At 36.4% G+C, this 15,148-nt stretch overlaps 1 protein-coding gene across 3 annotated transcripts in view; it reads right to left on the reverse strand.

The window, feature by feature from the left end:
- Positions 1-9,467: 9,467 nt before the first annotated feature.
- LOC132305011 (disease resistance protein RUN1-like) overlaps positions 9,468-15,148 on the reverse strand; it is a 29,516-nt gene continuing 23,835 nt past the window's right edge. Inside the window, exons 2-5 of one of the 3 annotated variants that reach the window (XR_009481613.1) lie at positions 11,969-13,067; positions 11,507-11,833; positions 9,780-11,420; positions 9,468-9,689 (exon numbers count right to left, since the gene is read on the reverse strand). Coding sequence is in view for 2 of the 3 variants with exons in the window: in XM_059802699.1 (XP_059658682.1) it covers positions 9,984-11,420; positions 11,507-11,833; positions 11,969-13,067 (2,863 nt within the window). In the remaining variant the exon portion in view is untranslated. Of the gene's footprint in view, positions 11,421-11,506; positions 11,834-11,968; positions 13,068-15,148 lie in introns of all 3 variants that reach the window. The other 2 variants (XM_059802699.1, XM_059802705.1) reach the window with 2 other exon arrangements.

Raw genomic sequence — 15,148 nt, forward strand, 5'->3', positions numbered from 1 at the left:
CGGTTACGAGAGCATTAATGGTAGAAGCAGAAGCCAAGGATTGGCGAGAAAAGAGTGGTACCGTGGGTTCTCAAGAACGAGGTACGAGTTTGGGTACTTCTTCCAGAAGTCGGGATAGGAAGAGGCACAAGGATGTTTCATTGTTTACTCAGAAACAGCGGACGGCAAGTGCTACTCCTATTGTTGGTGTTTCTTCAGAGCCTTCTAGGATAAGCTTAGTGTGTTATCACTATAAGCAGCCAGGACACCACAAGGCGGAGTATCCTCTTGATAGACCTAGTTCCAGAGTTTGCTTTCGATGTGGTCAGTCAGGCCACATGAAGAGGGATTGTCCACAGAGGAGATGAGATATTATTGTGATTGATTCTTGTGTAACGGGGGATACCTATGAGATTAGGCAGTTGCCTGTGCACAGTTGTGCTAGATGTAACGGGGGTTACCTGTGAGTTTTGTAACGGGGGTTACCTGTGACTGTGGTAACGGGGGATACCTGTGAGTCGTGTCGGTTGTAACGGGGGACACCTGTGAGCCGACATGTGTTGTAACGGAGGATACCTGTGAGTCGTGTCGTGTTGTAACGGGGGCTACCTGTGAGTCATGTTGTGTTGCATGGTTGTCTGTGAGTCATGCTGTGTCACATGGTCACCTATGAGTTGTGATGCATTGTCGTCTATGAGTTGTGTTGCACTGTTGTCTGTGAGTCATGTTAAGTTACACAGTAGTTTGTCAGTCGTGTTGCATAGTTATTGGGTAGTCATGTCACATCATCATATGTGTGTTTTGTCATGTTGTTGTCAGTGCATTGTGTCATGTTGTAACGGGGGATACCTGTGAGTCTGGTACAGTAACGGGGGTTACCTGTGACTGTGTAGCGAGGGATACCTGCGAGTTCTGTAACGGGGGTTACCTGTGATTGTGTAGTGGGGGATACCTGCGAGTTTGGGTGTGACAGAAGGTACCTGCACACAGTTGTTCTGGTAGCGGGGGATACCTGCGAGTTTGGGTGTGACAGGAGGTACCTGCACACAGTTGTTTTGGTAACGGGGGCTACCTGTGAGTTTGGATAGGTGCCCGTGCACTTTATGCAGTGTCGGTTCATCTGTGCCAGGATGGTGGACATAACCCGTAGTGTGGTTCCGGACCGGATGATGTTGATGATGCTTAGTGTGGGCCCTTGGGGCATAATATAGATCAAGGTGTTTTGTATGAGTTTTAAGTTGTGATGATGTATCAGTTGTACCCGTTATGTATTAAAGCAATGATGTATTTGTAAAACTATATAAGTATTCCAGACAATTTTATCAAATAATGATGTGTATTTTGAGCTCTTATGTAATGGTTTCGATGATGGATTAATGACAGAAAGGTATGGTTTTGATGATGGATTAATGACAGAAAGGTTTTAGCTACTTTAAAGGTTATTGATGTAGTGGTTACCATTGCCTAGTTGTAACTATGAATGGAATGTTTGGAATTTCACTTGTTAAGGTTCTGCTTTGGACAGGGTGGTACGCGATGTCTTAGGAATCGTTGTCTAGCCCTAGTGTTTGGGAAGGGGCACTACCCTCGTTTACATATGGATGTTAAGTGTACAAGTTACAGATTGCGTTGTTTCGTCTCTGTTTAGATCCTCCTTCTTGGCATAACTTATGTAAGGTATCGATAGATATGTGTTCTGCTTTGTTGCGGTAGTGGAACTTGATCTTCTTTCTTCTTGTGTTGGTACTGGCAAGGACTTTCTTGTTTGTGAGTTTTGTGTATCCATATAGGGGTTGTGCGTTCTAGCGAACGGAATGACTTTGTAGAGTTCCCTCTTTTATTAGGGATTCCGAGTGAAGGTTTGATCTTAATCGTTCAACTTAGCTCCACGGTAAGAGGTGAAGTCCTTAGTTTTGTGGGATTCGTTTCGAGAGGTTGTAATCGATACGGCGTGAGATGCGACTTGTTTACCGGTGTGTACGTTTTCTTAGGGTCTTAGAGTTAGTGATAGTATCTAGTAGTTGTGATGTGACTTGTGTGTTGAGGATGGATAAACCGTGTGTCTAGAGTGGACATAGAGATTGGTGTGTGGGTGTACTTGAGGATTGGACCTGATGACAAGAACGACATTAGTGTTGAGGTCGGATGGATGATGGGAATGGCCTGGCCAACCATTTCTCTGATGTCAATCTTTCCTTAACATAATGTTGGGTCAAAGGTCAAAGATCATTGATTTTAGTATGCTTAGTGACAGTTGGAGTACGGTGTTGTGCGTTGCGTACGTGTGGTAGTACGATCTCGTTTTAGAATAAGTCTCATTTAGGGTTGATGGTATTCTTTGTACATATTCAGGTCATTTGTTATGGATGGTGGTGCACTTGGTATGGGACTACGTGTTTAAGGAGTTTTAGTTATAGGACTCCTTGATCCTTGAGCTACGCTGATGGGTTGTTTTCCCAGGTACCTGATGGTACTTTTGACAGGTCGGATGGTTCTCAGTGGATGGGACTCAGTGGGGTCATGGAGTTGGTTGGGGGCTAGTTCCTCGTGTGTATGCAGGTGGTGGTAAAGAGTTTTGTTCAGCACTGTGATGCCTTTTTCGTTCAGTTGGTTGTCGTGATGGAAAGGTCGCATGTAACTGTGGTCATTGTTCGGTCGAGATTATGTGGGGTCACAAGCATAGGGTTACGAGTGGCATAGAACGTCGGATTCTTTAGATTGGGATTTTAAGGTATAACGTGTTGTGTGGGGTACTCAGAGACGTACTCCATTTTTGTATCCTCTCGTCTTTCTCTTGTGAGGAGGATTGATTTCGGGGACGAAATCTTTTGAAGTTGGGGAGATTGTGACGTTACCAATTTTTTCTCGTTTTTCTAATTTCTGGAATTTATTTGATTTTCTAAAATATTTTAATCCTTGTCTCGTTTTGCGTGCCACGCCCGCCCCGAGTGGCGTTTTGGTCAATTGTTGAGTCGAGGGTTTTAGAAGTGTATTTTTTTTAATCATTATAAGTCAATTAAAAGCAATGGTGTCATTTTTAGAATTTTTGGAGGTCGGCACGATTTCCGGACTCGGGAACTTCTCCCGGTTTTGTCATTTTAAGAAAGGGGTATAATGGACATTTCTCATATATATGTATATATCTATATCAATATATTAGAGGTAGATATTTGTGGGGGTAAGAATGGCATTTCATTAAAGGATGAGGGACATTATAGTAACTTAGCTTGATTTAGAAATTACACAAATGGTGACACTTGGCACAATCTTGGCCATGGAAGATGCAAGACCACTTTTCACCCTTTTCCCTTCTAATTTTCTGGCACTATTCCTCTCTCTCTATCACTTCCTCTAACTTTCTCTATATCTATACATAAGCACACAATTATGTCTTCTAAAGAAAAACTTTGATTTGGAGAGTTTAACGTAAGATTTTGAGGGAAAGGAAGAAGGGATGTTGGAGAGCTTGGCATGAGCTTTCATTAGAGACCAAAGGTGCAAGGGCTTAGAGGATTTCAAAAATTGGGGCATTTTGTTTCATTGAGGTAGAGTTTGTCTAATTGTCAATTTTCTTGGAATTGGTAATTAATTAAATGTCTTTCCCTCCTTTGACATGCCAATTTGATGTTAATTGAATAATGAAGATTTTAGGGTTTTGGTTGATGCATAAACTTTGTCTAATTAATGTGTTTGATGGAAATCAATTGTTTATCTTGTGTATTAATTTCAATTAACATGCTATGAAGTTGCTATATGGTGGATTATCTCTATTACTCTTTGTATAGTCATCTTGATGTATGTAGAAGCATGTCTAAGTGTTGGATTATCTTGTTATGGTTGTGAAATTGCTTTTTGGATAATGAAAGCATGATGAGAATTTGAATGGTTGAAATCAAAATATTTCATGTGCATGTCATGAGGATATTGATGGGTATAAGAGAGATGAGGGTATGAATGTGATGTGTGGATGTGTGGAGGGGTGAATGAAATGTGTGGGTGTGTAGGAGTGTGGAAGTGATGCGTGGACATACGATGGTATAGACGGAATGTGTGATTATGTGAGGGTAGAGTGTGATGTATGGTTGCATTGGCATCTTGTGCATAGCATTGAATATGAAGGTGTGTAAATTATTTTAAAAACTGAGGTGTCGTATGTGAATCCCTCGCATGATCCCCTTCTCTTTTTCCTATTCATTGCTTGTAAGGCATGTAATTATTTACCATGCTTGAGAAGATGCCACTTAGGTATTCTCTACTGAGCCTTGTGCTCACTCCTCTACTTATTATCATTTTTCAGGGATTGAAGATGAGCCGGTGAATAATATACATCCATGGATATCAATGTAGATAGGATTTCACTTTTATTTATACCAAAGCTATGTAAATTTTGGCCATAGAGGCCTTACTCTTGTATTTAATTCCTTTGAATTTTGTATAAAATGAGACTTACGTAGTTCGGTCTTTAAATGATGTATTGGAACGTGTTATGTATCCTACAAAAATTTCGTTATTAATATGTATTATTCTTACAACATGGTAAATGATTTGATTCATTTTGTATATGGCCCTTAGATAATGAAATTAAGTTTACTCACTCAAAATCAGTTTGTGTGTATTTTAAGTAACGTGCGGCAAATTACATAATAAGGTGGTTGTTGTACTCGAATTTATTGTTGAAATGTATTAATTTTGCATGTAAGTGTTGTGACGTGGGTGGTTGAACGATCAAAAGTTGGTGTATAGGGGTTACACAGGACAGTGGAAAGTGGGAGTGAAAGATTTTCTAGAACCGATCGATGTATAACCCAAATCGGTCGACCGGTATCTTCACAGTATGTTTGAGCATTTCACGTCCCTAACCAGTCGATCGGTATCCCAAACCAGTCGACCGGTATCTATTGGAACTTATATCCCGAACCAGTCGACCGGCTAACCAGTCGATCGGTATCCCAAACCAGTCGACCGGTATCTATTGGAACTTATATCCCGAACCAGTCGACCGGTATCCTAAACCAGTCGACCGGTATCATGGCAGTGTGTTTTCCTAGTGTTCATATCCCAAACCAGTCGACGTATAAAGAGTATACATCGACCGGTTTTGCCTTTTCATGTAATTACCAATTTAAGTTCTTAAAATTACACTTTGGCATCATTTAAAGTTGAAATTAATTATTTTTATGACCCAATTAAATGCAATAATTATATTTTTTTTGCCCCAAAAGGACTATTTTACCCCGGACTTCATTTTAATTATTGTGTGATGCACGTAAATGACTATGACGTCATTTGGGTCTTAATTTATTGAAATATGGCAAATTACCATCTTACCATTTTTGGAACTCAACATTTTAATTTAACGTGAAATTACCGTTTCACCCTTGGATGTTTTTGGGTCGGATTAGGACCCGTTTAATGATCCGGATCCATGAGGAGCTGGGTCGTTACAGTACTGGTGGGGTTGGTGGAAGTTCGTGGTACTGGTGGCGATGGTGGAGGTGGTAGTGGTGGAAGGTAGTGGAGGCGGCGATGGTGTAGCAGTTGAAGGCGGCAACAATGATGGCAGTGGCAATGGTGGTTATGGAAGGCAATGGAGGTGGCGATAGTGAAATGCGGAGGTGGTTGTGGTGGAAGGTGGTGGTGGTGGTGGTGGAAGACAGTATTATTGGTAACGATGGTGGTGGTTTTTGGACTTAGAACATGAGGGTTTTTTGGGAAGTTAAATTTTTTTAAAAAAATTAGGGTAAAGTACATCCATACCTCCTGAGGTTTGGCAAAAGTACAGATAGATGAAAGTTACTCATTTTTTGGACAATGACACCCCATTTTCTAAAATTTCACCCAAACAAGGCCTTAAATCATATGAAAAGACAAAATTACCCCTCAATATTAAATTAAGATATATTACAAAATATCAGACCTTGCATATGACACAATAACCCTAATTCATTTTTTTTCTTCTTCTCTTCCTATCACACTGTTCACACCATCTATGCCTCCATTGTCCAAGTTATTAGGGAAAAATAGCCTACAATATAAACTACTTACTAGCTCCTCATCTTTTTGACAACTTAATTCATATCTTCAGCGATGACGCTCTCCGCCTAAGAGGTTGTACAATCTGGTGAGATCATATCGATCCATCTGTAAGTACAAAATAACATTTGTAGTGTTGAAGGAAGTTGCAAGCTAGGGGTAAGAAAAATATTTAGATCAATAACAAGATGGTACGGTGATGGAAACCTTAATTTAAGTAATACATGTCATGGTACCAATAAACAACAAATCAATGGAATATTAGAAAATATTATCACTGCAGATAACTATATGCTTCCAATGACATGAGATGGCAAAAGAGGAAGAGAAGTATATCATTTTCCTTTAAAGCATCAAAATTCATTACCCACGATGTTCAATTGCAAAATTCTATATATAAAATTAACAAACCACATGCCTCTTGTGACCCTTATATTTTCATGCTTCAATTTGATATTCTATTGCCATGTATATATCAGACTAATCAATATATATGTTTTTGGATATATGTTCTAATTGATTTCATGTATTGAAGACGACATAAAATTTGCACCCGCCTTAAAAACATATATTTCTCAAAAAGATGTCCTATTGATTTCAATTTGATACTCTAATGGGTTACCAGACATGGCTGATACAGATGGTGAAATCGACATAATTAAACGCATATTTCTCAAAAAGAAAGCTCTCATTGTTGTTCATGACGTAAATAACTAGATAGGCTATCTCACAGCTGCTGTAGGGTTTCCTTTAGCCATTGAAATAAAAAGGGTTTGTTTCTATTTGACAAATAAAGGTGCAAATGGTCGGTCTCGGCTTGCCAGAGCTAGAAAAGGATTCGGACTTGGATTCAAGATCATCATGCGAGCTGGAATCAAACTCAGAATCTGTTGAGGAACATTTTGAATATCAATATACATACATACAGAGATAAAGGGGGAAGGATTTGGGTTTGGGTTTAATCTAAGGATATTTAAGTCAATTAAAATATTAATTTTATATCAAAATATAATTAAGTCAATTCACTATTGTCAGGATCTTTTTGTCCATTTTTCAAAATTGAAGATGTGTCATTATTCAAAAAATAAGTAACTTTCACATATGTATCTTTTTACTAAGCCTCAAAGGGTGTGACTGCATTTTATCCAAAAATTTATTTATAAATGTAATAACTATTCCATAAGTTTAATTGTGGAATGAATTTTTATTCTTAGAAATAATATTCATTCTAATGAAATAATCATTCACATTTTAATTGCATAGTAAACAAAAAATTTAAAATATTATTATTATTATTATACTATCACTTTAACATTTTTACATAAAATTTATCAAAAGTAAACTATCACAGTATTCTGTAAACCCCACTATGAACATTTTGAGAGTCCAATAAATCATTCTAGACCTTAGGATGCATAATTGTAGATCGAACGGCTACCATCCGTCAGCAACCATCAAATTTCGCAGAGGGTATCTTCAACGTGGGACCCTACAAGATTGGTCGGCTGTCATTTCCATCAACTTGACGTGTACCTCAGGTTTCCTCACATCTCACTCTCAAATGTATGTGCAAGTCCAACCTAATTTGGCTTAGGCCAAAAAAATGATACAACCTAATACTAGTATGCACTTCACAAATCCTAATTTTAAATCAAGTAAATATTTAATTTTATTATCAATCAAGACATTTAAGATTTAAGAGCATTTTTTCATTCCATTCCTACGTATCAAATACTTCATTAGTATGGATGGCTCACCCCCACAATTCTTACATTACTTTTCATATACCAAAGCATCATATTTTGGTGGAGTTGACATAAATGGTGACTATATTTAATTTAATAAACAAAAATGGTTAGTGTGATATTAGAGGAAACTACTAAAAAATGTATCACATTTACTTTCAGAAGAATGTTACATATTGATATACAACCATTTATTCTTTCTAATCATTAAAGCCTAAAAAATCTAATTATATATGCTCTAACTCGTTTTGAAAAACTTAACAAAAGTTGTATTAGTGGTACAAAAACATATTCAGTTTAAAAAAACCTAAAAAAATTCAATAATAATATAAAGTAATTTTAATAATGAAAACAACTTAAAATTCTTTGATAAGTCATTTCGTTTACTAAATGATCTTAAAAATTTTAATAAAATTAATCAAAATTCACTAAAAATCTATATTTATTGAATTATATTATAAAAACTAGCGTATCGGTGTGTTTTATTTACTATGTGCAAGTTTGAAAAAAATCCACAACTGCAATAATTGATTTTGTTATGTGACGTCGAAACAAGCCCGTCATTACATCGCAATTGCAAACCTTAGTTTGTAGTTAAAAATGTGACTCCAGACTGTAAACATTTTTCTTTTTATTATATTTTATTTCAGTGTATATAAAAAAATAGAAATAGGCTTTTGTAGTAAAAAAGTCAACTCTCTAAGCAAGAGTTAATTTTTTTTTGTTTCCTTTTCTATTTGAAGTGTAAATAAAAAAATAAAAGAGGTATTGTACCGTTGATGAGCTGAATTTAATATATATATATATATGTGTGTGTGTTATTAATTCATATTATATACTTTTGAATTGTTGAAGATGTTTCTATTTAAGATGGTAACTTTTGAATGGTTGTGACTCTCTAAACAAGAGTTAACTTTTTTAAAATTTTGGATGGTTGAAGACATGTCTATTTAAGATGGTAACTTCTGAATGGTTGTGACTCTCTTAGCAAGAGTTTACTTTTTTTTTCTTTCTTCTTTGCTATTTTGAAGTGTAAATAAAAAAATAAAAGAGGTTTTGTACCGATGATGAGCAGAAGTTAAAAAAGAAAAAAAAAAAAAATCTGTTATTAATTCATATCATATACTTCTCTTGTGTCTCACAAATACATATCTATTATTCTATTAACTCTGACACAACTTTATTTGAAATCCACGACTTTGTTTCTTTATCTAAAGTCGATTATTTTGTTTCACACGTTTATATATTTTGAACAACGGTTACTATTCGAGATAATACAAAATATACCACCTTAAGTGATAGGGATTATAAGTAACACGTATCAATTTTTTCTCAAAAGGGTAAAAATAAAATCTTTAAGACATAACATAACCAGTCTATATATCGTGCCTTAAAAAAAATTAAACATGGTAATTGGTATGTGAATTCTCTCTCCTGTATGTTTTAGAGTCCGTGTATGATGATATATGCTTCGCAAACATGGCTAAACATTAAAAAGAAAGAAAACATCATATTTTAATTTTAAGTTGAAGATGTAACACCTTTGTATTTAAAAAGGAAACTCTTTAAAAGTGGTTTGCAGTTAAAATTTTCTCAGTATGCAACTTTGCTGAAAAGTAACGGTTTTTTATTTTTTTTTTTATTTTTAAAACAATTAATTTAAATATATAAATATATTTAAAAAATGAACACACAATTCTACAAGGGATGTAGAAATATATTGCGGTATCCTTTAGGAAAAAAAAATATATATTGCGGTATCCTCTCCATACCTGCATTCTATTTCTCCTCCAATGTGTCCTCCGTTGTTCACTAGGACTTTCCAAACAACTTTCCCAGCACATAATTGGGCATATCAAGCACAAAATTGAACACACATCATCAAGCACAAAATTGAGCATATACAAGTTATACAACCTTCCCAACAAGAATCTGAAATGATAAATACAAAGAAATGATTAGAAGCAACGAGGGAAAATCCCTTACCACCTACCTAGAGAGAGAAATTGTTGTCTTCCATACCTTCTTGTGTTATATATGTGTTTGGCAGATCCGGTATTTGTTCAAGAGATGTGCACCCTTTGACATCCAGTACCTCCAAGGCTTCCAAAGCCTCAACACCTTCAATCTCACATAAACTCGTGCATTTTTTGAGGTTTAAGCTTCTCAACATTTTCAAGTTTGACAGATTGGGTAATCTTACCATGGATTCGCAACCATACAAATTCAAATCTTCCACTGAACCAATCTATCTAGCCCTTGGATCTTAGTGAGATTTTCGCAACATTGAACTGATAACTTGTTTAAGTTGGATCCAACTGATTGATTTTCAAGGTATTTGTACTCGCTCATCTCCAAGGACGAGGATGACGATAGAGATGCAGAACATGATGATAGAGATGCAGAACATTCAAGCAAATCAAGTTCAGTTATTTCATTGCACTCGTATATCTCCAAAGATGTCAATGATTCTAGATTTCCTAACCCTTGAATCACTCTCAGTGTGTGGCACTCACCTATTCTCAATCTTTCAAGAGATTTTAGTTTCCCAAACAATTGTACCTCTTTAAGAGTGTGGCTCATCTCCAAGGATGAGGATGATGGTAGAGATGCAGAACATTCAAGCAAATCAAGTTCAGTTATTTCATTGCACTCATATATCTCCAAAGATGTCAACGATTCTAGATTTCCTAACCCTTGAATCACTCTCAGTGTGTGGCACTTACCTATTGTCAATCTTACCAGAGATTTTAGTTTCCCAAACAATTGTACCTCTTTAAGAGTGTGGCAACCATATATGCACAAAGTTTTCAATGATTCTAGTTCCCCAAGCCCTTGAATTTTCATCAGCTTACAGCAAGAGACAAAACTCAATCTCAACAAAAATTTCAAATTTGACAGATCGGTCAATCTTTCCAATAATTCACAATTTTCAAGCAATAATTCAACCAGAGTAGAAGGTAACCCTAATATGTATTGAAGATCATGACATGCAATACTGAGAAATTTGAGCTGACAAAGGGCACCAATCCCTTTGGGTAGGATCCTAATGTTGGTACTACTCAACTTCAATGTCTGCAGTTCGGATAACTTCTCAATATCTCTAGGGAACTTCACATCCTCCCTCAAGCAGTCAAACTCCAGTTTCTGTAAATTAACTAGATTTGCAACATTATTGGGGGTAACCCGCAAATATCTATACTGGGACGCGTAGGACTTGACTTTGAGAATTTTTAGACTTGAGGGAAGGTCTGGCACTACTTCGAGCTTTTCACAGTAATCTAAGTCAAGGGTTTGGAGGTACAAGAGGTCGCAAATGCTTGTTGGTAGGCTTTGAATTTTGGTATGACAAAACCTCAAGTGTCTCAAAGATGATGATCTCCCAATACAACTGGGGATGTTACACTTCAAATCCCGACAATACGAGGCATCTATAACTTCCAACTTCTTCAACATCCAAATTGCATCAGGTAACTTCTTTATTTTAGTCTCCGAAATGTTAAGCTCTCTCAAATTATCCAGATTACCAATGGACGGGTCAATTTCGGCCAATTTCGAACAGCATTCAAGAATCAATATCTCCAAACTTGCAAAAGATGAAAAGTCGGGAGTTCTCCTTAAATCACAATTTGAAAGATTCAGAACTTTTAACTTATTTGCCACCTATAAAAAATATATATAAAGATCAATTTACAAAACATATAAGATGGGAAACTACAAATGAAAGTAGGTTGAAATATTTCACAAACCTTGATTTGACTCCAAGCCTTCCAGTTCTCTGTGATGGGACTATTTGTTAGGTCAAGAATAACTAGATTATTCATGTGAAAATTGGTCGCTTTGAAATGGCTAGGGCAGCGATGCCAACGAAGCCATCTTAATTGTGACATAAGACGCTTAAAATCCCCAACAAGTTTAACGCCATTCATACGGAGATACCTTATATTAACAAGTTCTGTGAATTCCTTACTCGTATAAGGTATTGTAGGAGGTATGAAATCATCATCTATGATCTCATCATTTGTTAACTCTTCAGTCAAGTAATCAAGACTTAGGACCTCAATCTTTTCTGTTCCCTGTCAACAACAAACCAAACAGTAAGTAAATATGGAAGAACCAATTTGTGAGGTGCTAAAACAAAAAGAATTACGTTTATTAGAAATTAATTGAAGTTAAAAAGAAAAAAATACATATTTTTAGTGAAATATTACCCTACATTCCTTCAGTACCTCCCCTGCTTCCTTTTGATCCCACAACCTGCTACGTGCTCCTGGATTCCCGAGATTTTCTTGACGAACGATTTCCCTACCAAGACCTCTAAGTTGATCATGCATCCTTAGCACATTATCAGCTCCCATTTTTACTAGAGACATGAGACGAAGGTCGTAAAGGTTCTTCTCTGGATAATAGCCACAGCTTCCCCACATGTAAGATGCATAAGTTTTTTCCATCCCTCTAAAAACACATGCAATATCCAGAAATATCTGTTTTTGCTCATGGGTTAATTCATCATAACTTATTCTTAACTTTTTTTGGACTTGATCATCTGGTATTTTCTCCAACTTCTTCAATGTAGCTTCCCATACCTTTTTCGGCTTGTCAAATAAATACGAACCTATAACCTCAAGAGTTAGAGGAAGCCCTGCAGCTGTGGATGCAACTTCTCTAGAGATGTTGTCCATGTCTTCTGGAGGAGACTCCCTTTTGAAAGCATGAATGCTTAACAGTTGAAGAGATTGCTCGAGGTCCAAAAATTGTGGCTCGTAATCCTCATCAACTTGAACAGAGTTTAGAACATGTTTGTTTCTAGTTGTGACTATGATCCTACTTCCTTTACCATACCAATCACGCTTTCCCACAAGGCAATCAAAGTGAGACTTTTCATTCAAATCATCAAGAACAATGAGAACCTTATGTCTCAAGAATCTTTGTTTTATCTCATTAATTCCACTATTAACATCACTGATACTGTCCCCACGCAAATTTAAGGTGTCCTTGAGAAGCTGTTTTTGCAGGCTAACAAGTCCCATGTATTGTTGTGCTTTTTCTCGAATATCGGTAAGGAAGCTACAACATTCAAAGCACTGGAAGAGCTTGTTGTAGATCCACTTTGCAATAGTTGTCTTGCCAATACCTCCCATCCCGTAGATACCAACAATCTGTGTATCATTAGAATCAACCTTTAATAATCTCATCATTTTGTCTACATTATCATTGATTCCAACCAAGTTGTCAGTTAAAACCATGCATTTCTTCTTTAACTCTAGCAAGACTGTTCGAACAACCATCATTACAAGTTCCCCTAGATGCCTGATTGATATCAAGGTAAAAAAAAAACCGGAGAAATAATTAGTAGTAGAAAGATGATGATTTCTATTTATGACCATCAATGTGATTGATTTAATGTATAGTTATTTTTTTTTTAAAAAAAAAAAAATCAATCAATTAATACTTATTTGAAGATATTTCAAGGACTAGCTAGTTGATGTACCAAACCAATCATCTTAAAATTCTTATTATATTTTTGTTCGTTTGGACTGCCAAAAGGCCAAAAGGGTGTCTTGACATAATTTTTGACTCAACAAGACCCTATTCTAATTGGAAATGGCCCAACTCGCATAAGTCAGCAACTTTAGTGCTGATCTAGAACATTTTTTTGGCCAAATTCTATCATTTAGGCTCCACAATTTCGATTTCCCAATTTAAATATTTTTAAATTTTAGTTAGACATCTAAATGGATTCAAATTCCTTTAAGTTTGGGTAATTAGTAGTTTTCAGTAATTAAGTTTCTCACCTTATTTTAAAGAAATTTCAGAGAAATTAAGTTTTTATTTATTTATTTATTTACTTTTTGCTGTTAAGGGATTGTAAATAAATGTACTGCAGAAAGTACAAATTATTCATTGATTAATAATACATCAGATTGATATGCAATTTTCTCTTAAATTTTTTAATACAAAGTTGTTCTTTTATTCATTATTGAATGTTCATAGCTTCCACTCCATCAATCGGGTGTTAGAGCCTTGTCTTACCCTAAACTGATGGTTGATGAACAAGGTGGTGGCAAGCTCGTCGGCAATCGACAGGGAGTGGCTCTTTTAAGGGTCGAATTTGATGATTTCTAATGTGAAACCTGACAGGCGTTGCAAGATTATAGGTTGGTTCTAGAAATTACTTTTATTCATTGCGCTCAGCGAGGAATAAAGTAATACAGCCTATGAACAATCTACCTTCCATTCCAACAGTACGTGATTCGGGTAGTACACAGTTGAATAATGCAATAACAGTTTATGTAATGGGTCAGAAAGTGCCTAAAAATATTCCTTACAATTGGCCAGGCCAAGATAAGTGTTACTGTGTTAGTGATGCAGACAGTTAGCACATTGATCTAACCAGTGTCCTAAGAGTAGTGCAGAGCCTGAGGATGTAGAGGATCAAGGAAAGATGTTGAAAATGGATTGCTTTCCTACGATGATGAAAATGATGTGGTTCGTAAAGATTTGTGTGTGTGTGGGTTGTGTGTGTGTGTGTGTGTGGGGGGGGGGGGGGGGTGTATCTGCTTTCACATTCCCTAGTGTGCGAAGGTTGCTGCTATCCCCTAAAAAAGAGGAACATCCATAAGGCACAATATATTCTGGACGAGGTGTATAGTCAATATAAAAGTCTGCAATGTTATTATTGATACTTGCAGTAATGAGAACATTGTGTCAAGGATGATGGCCCAGTAGCTAGGGCTGAAAAATAGAGAAGAATCTGAGTCCCTATAAAATTGGCTAGAGTCAGAATGGGGCAGAACTAAGAGTGTTGGATATTTGTAAATTTAACTTTTTGATTTGAAAAAAAAATGTTGATGAGGCATTATGTGACGTGGTTGATATGGATATAATCACATGATTCTGGGTAGTCCATGGCAATTTGGTATCGATGCTACTCAAAAGGGCAGAGACAATGTTTATTTATTTGTCAAAGGTGGGAAAAAGATAATCCATGACAGAAGGTAGTTTTTCTAAGGCTTCTCATGCTAAGGAATAATTATCCTTTTGATTTGTAGTTATCAGAAGTTTTTGGAGGAGATCAAGGAGTCCGGTGAGATTTTGGCGTTGGTTGTTGGAGAAGACAAACTCCTTCTATTGTCCCAACAGTTTACAACTCATGCCTAAAGAGTTCAAGGAGTTTTTTTTAGGTGATCTCCCTAGTGGGCTATGCGAGGCATTTTGCACCACATTCATCTTGTGTCTAATAAACTCTATCTTGAGCACCTTTAATAAGCTAACAAGTCGAGTTTGAGTTTGATTTTTAAGCTGTTTTGATAACCAAGTTGTGCTTTAAAGACTGATGCCTACTCATTAGACTTGCAAACACGTTCATAAATGAGTTCATTAAACAGACT

This window comes from Cornus florida, unplaced genomic scaffold (assembly GCF_030987335.1).
Source record: "Cornus florida cultivar Cherokee Brave unplaced genomic scaffold, ASM3098733v1 CherokeeBrave_3.0.0_Hap2_Chr01, whole genome shotgun sequence".
Lineage (NCBI taxonomy): Eukaryota > Viridiplantae > Streptophyta > Magnoliopsida > Cornales > Cornaceae > Cornus > Cornus florida.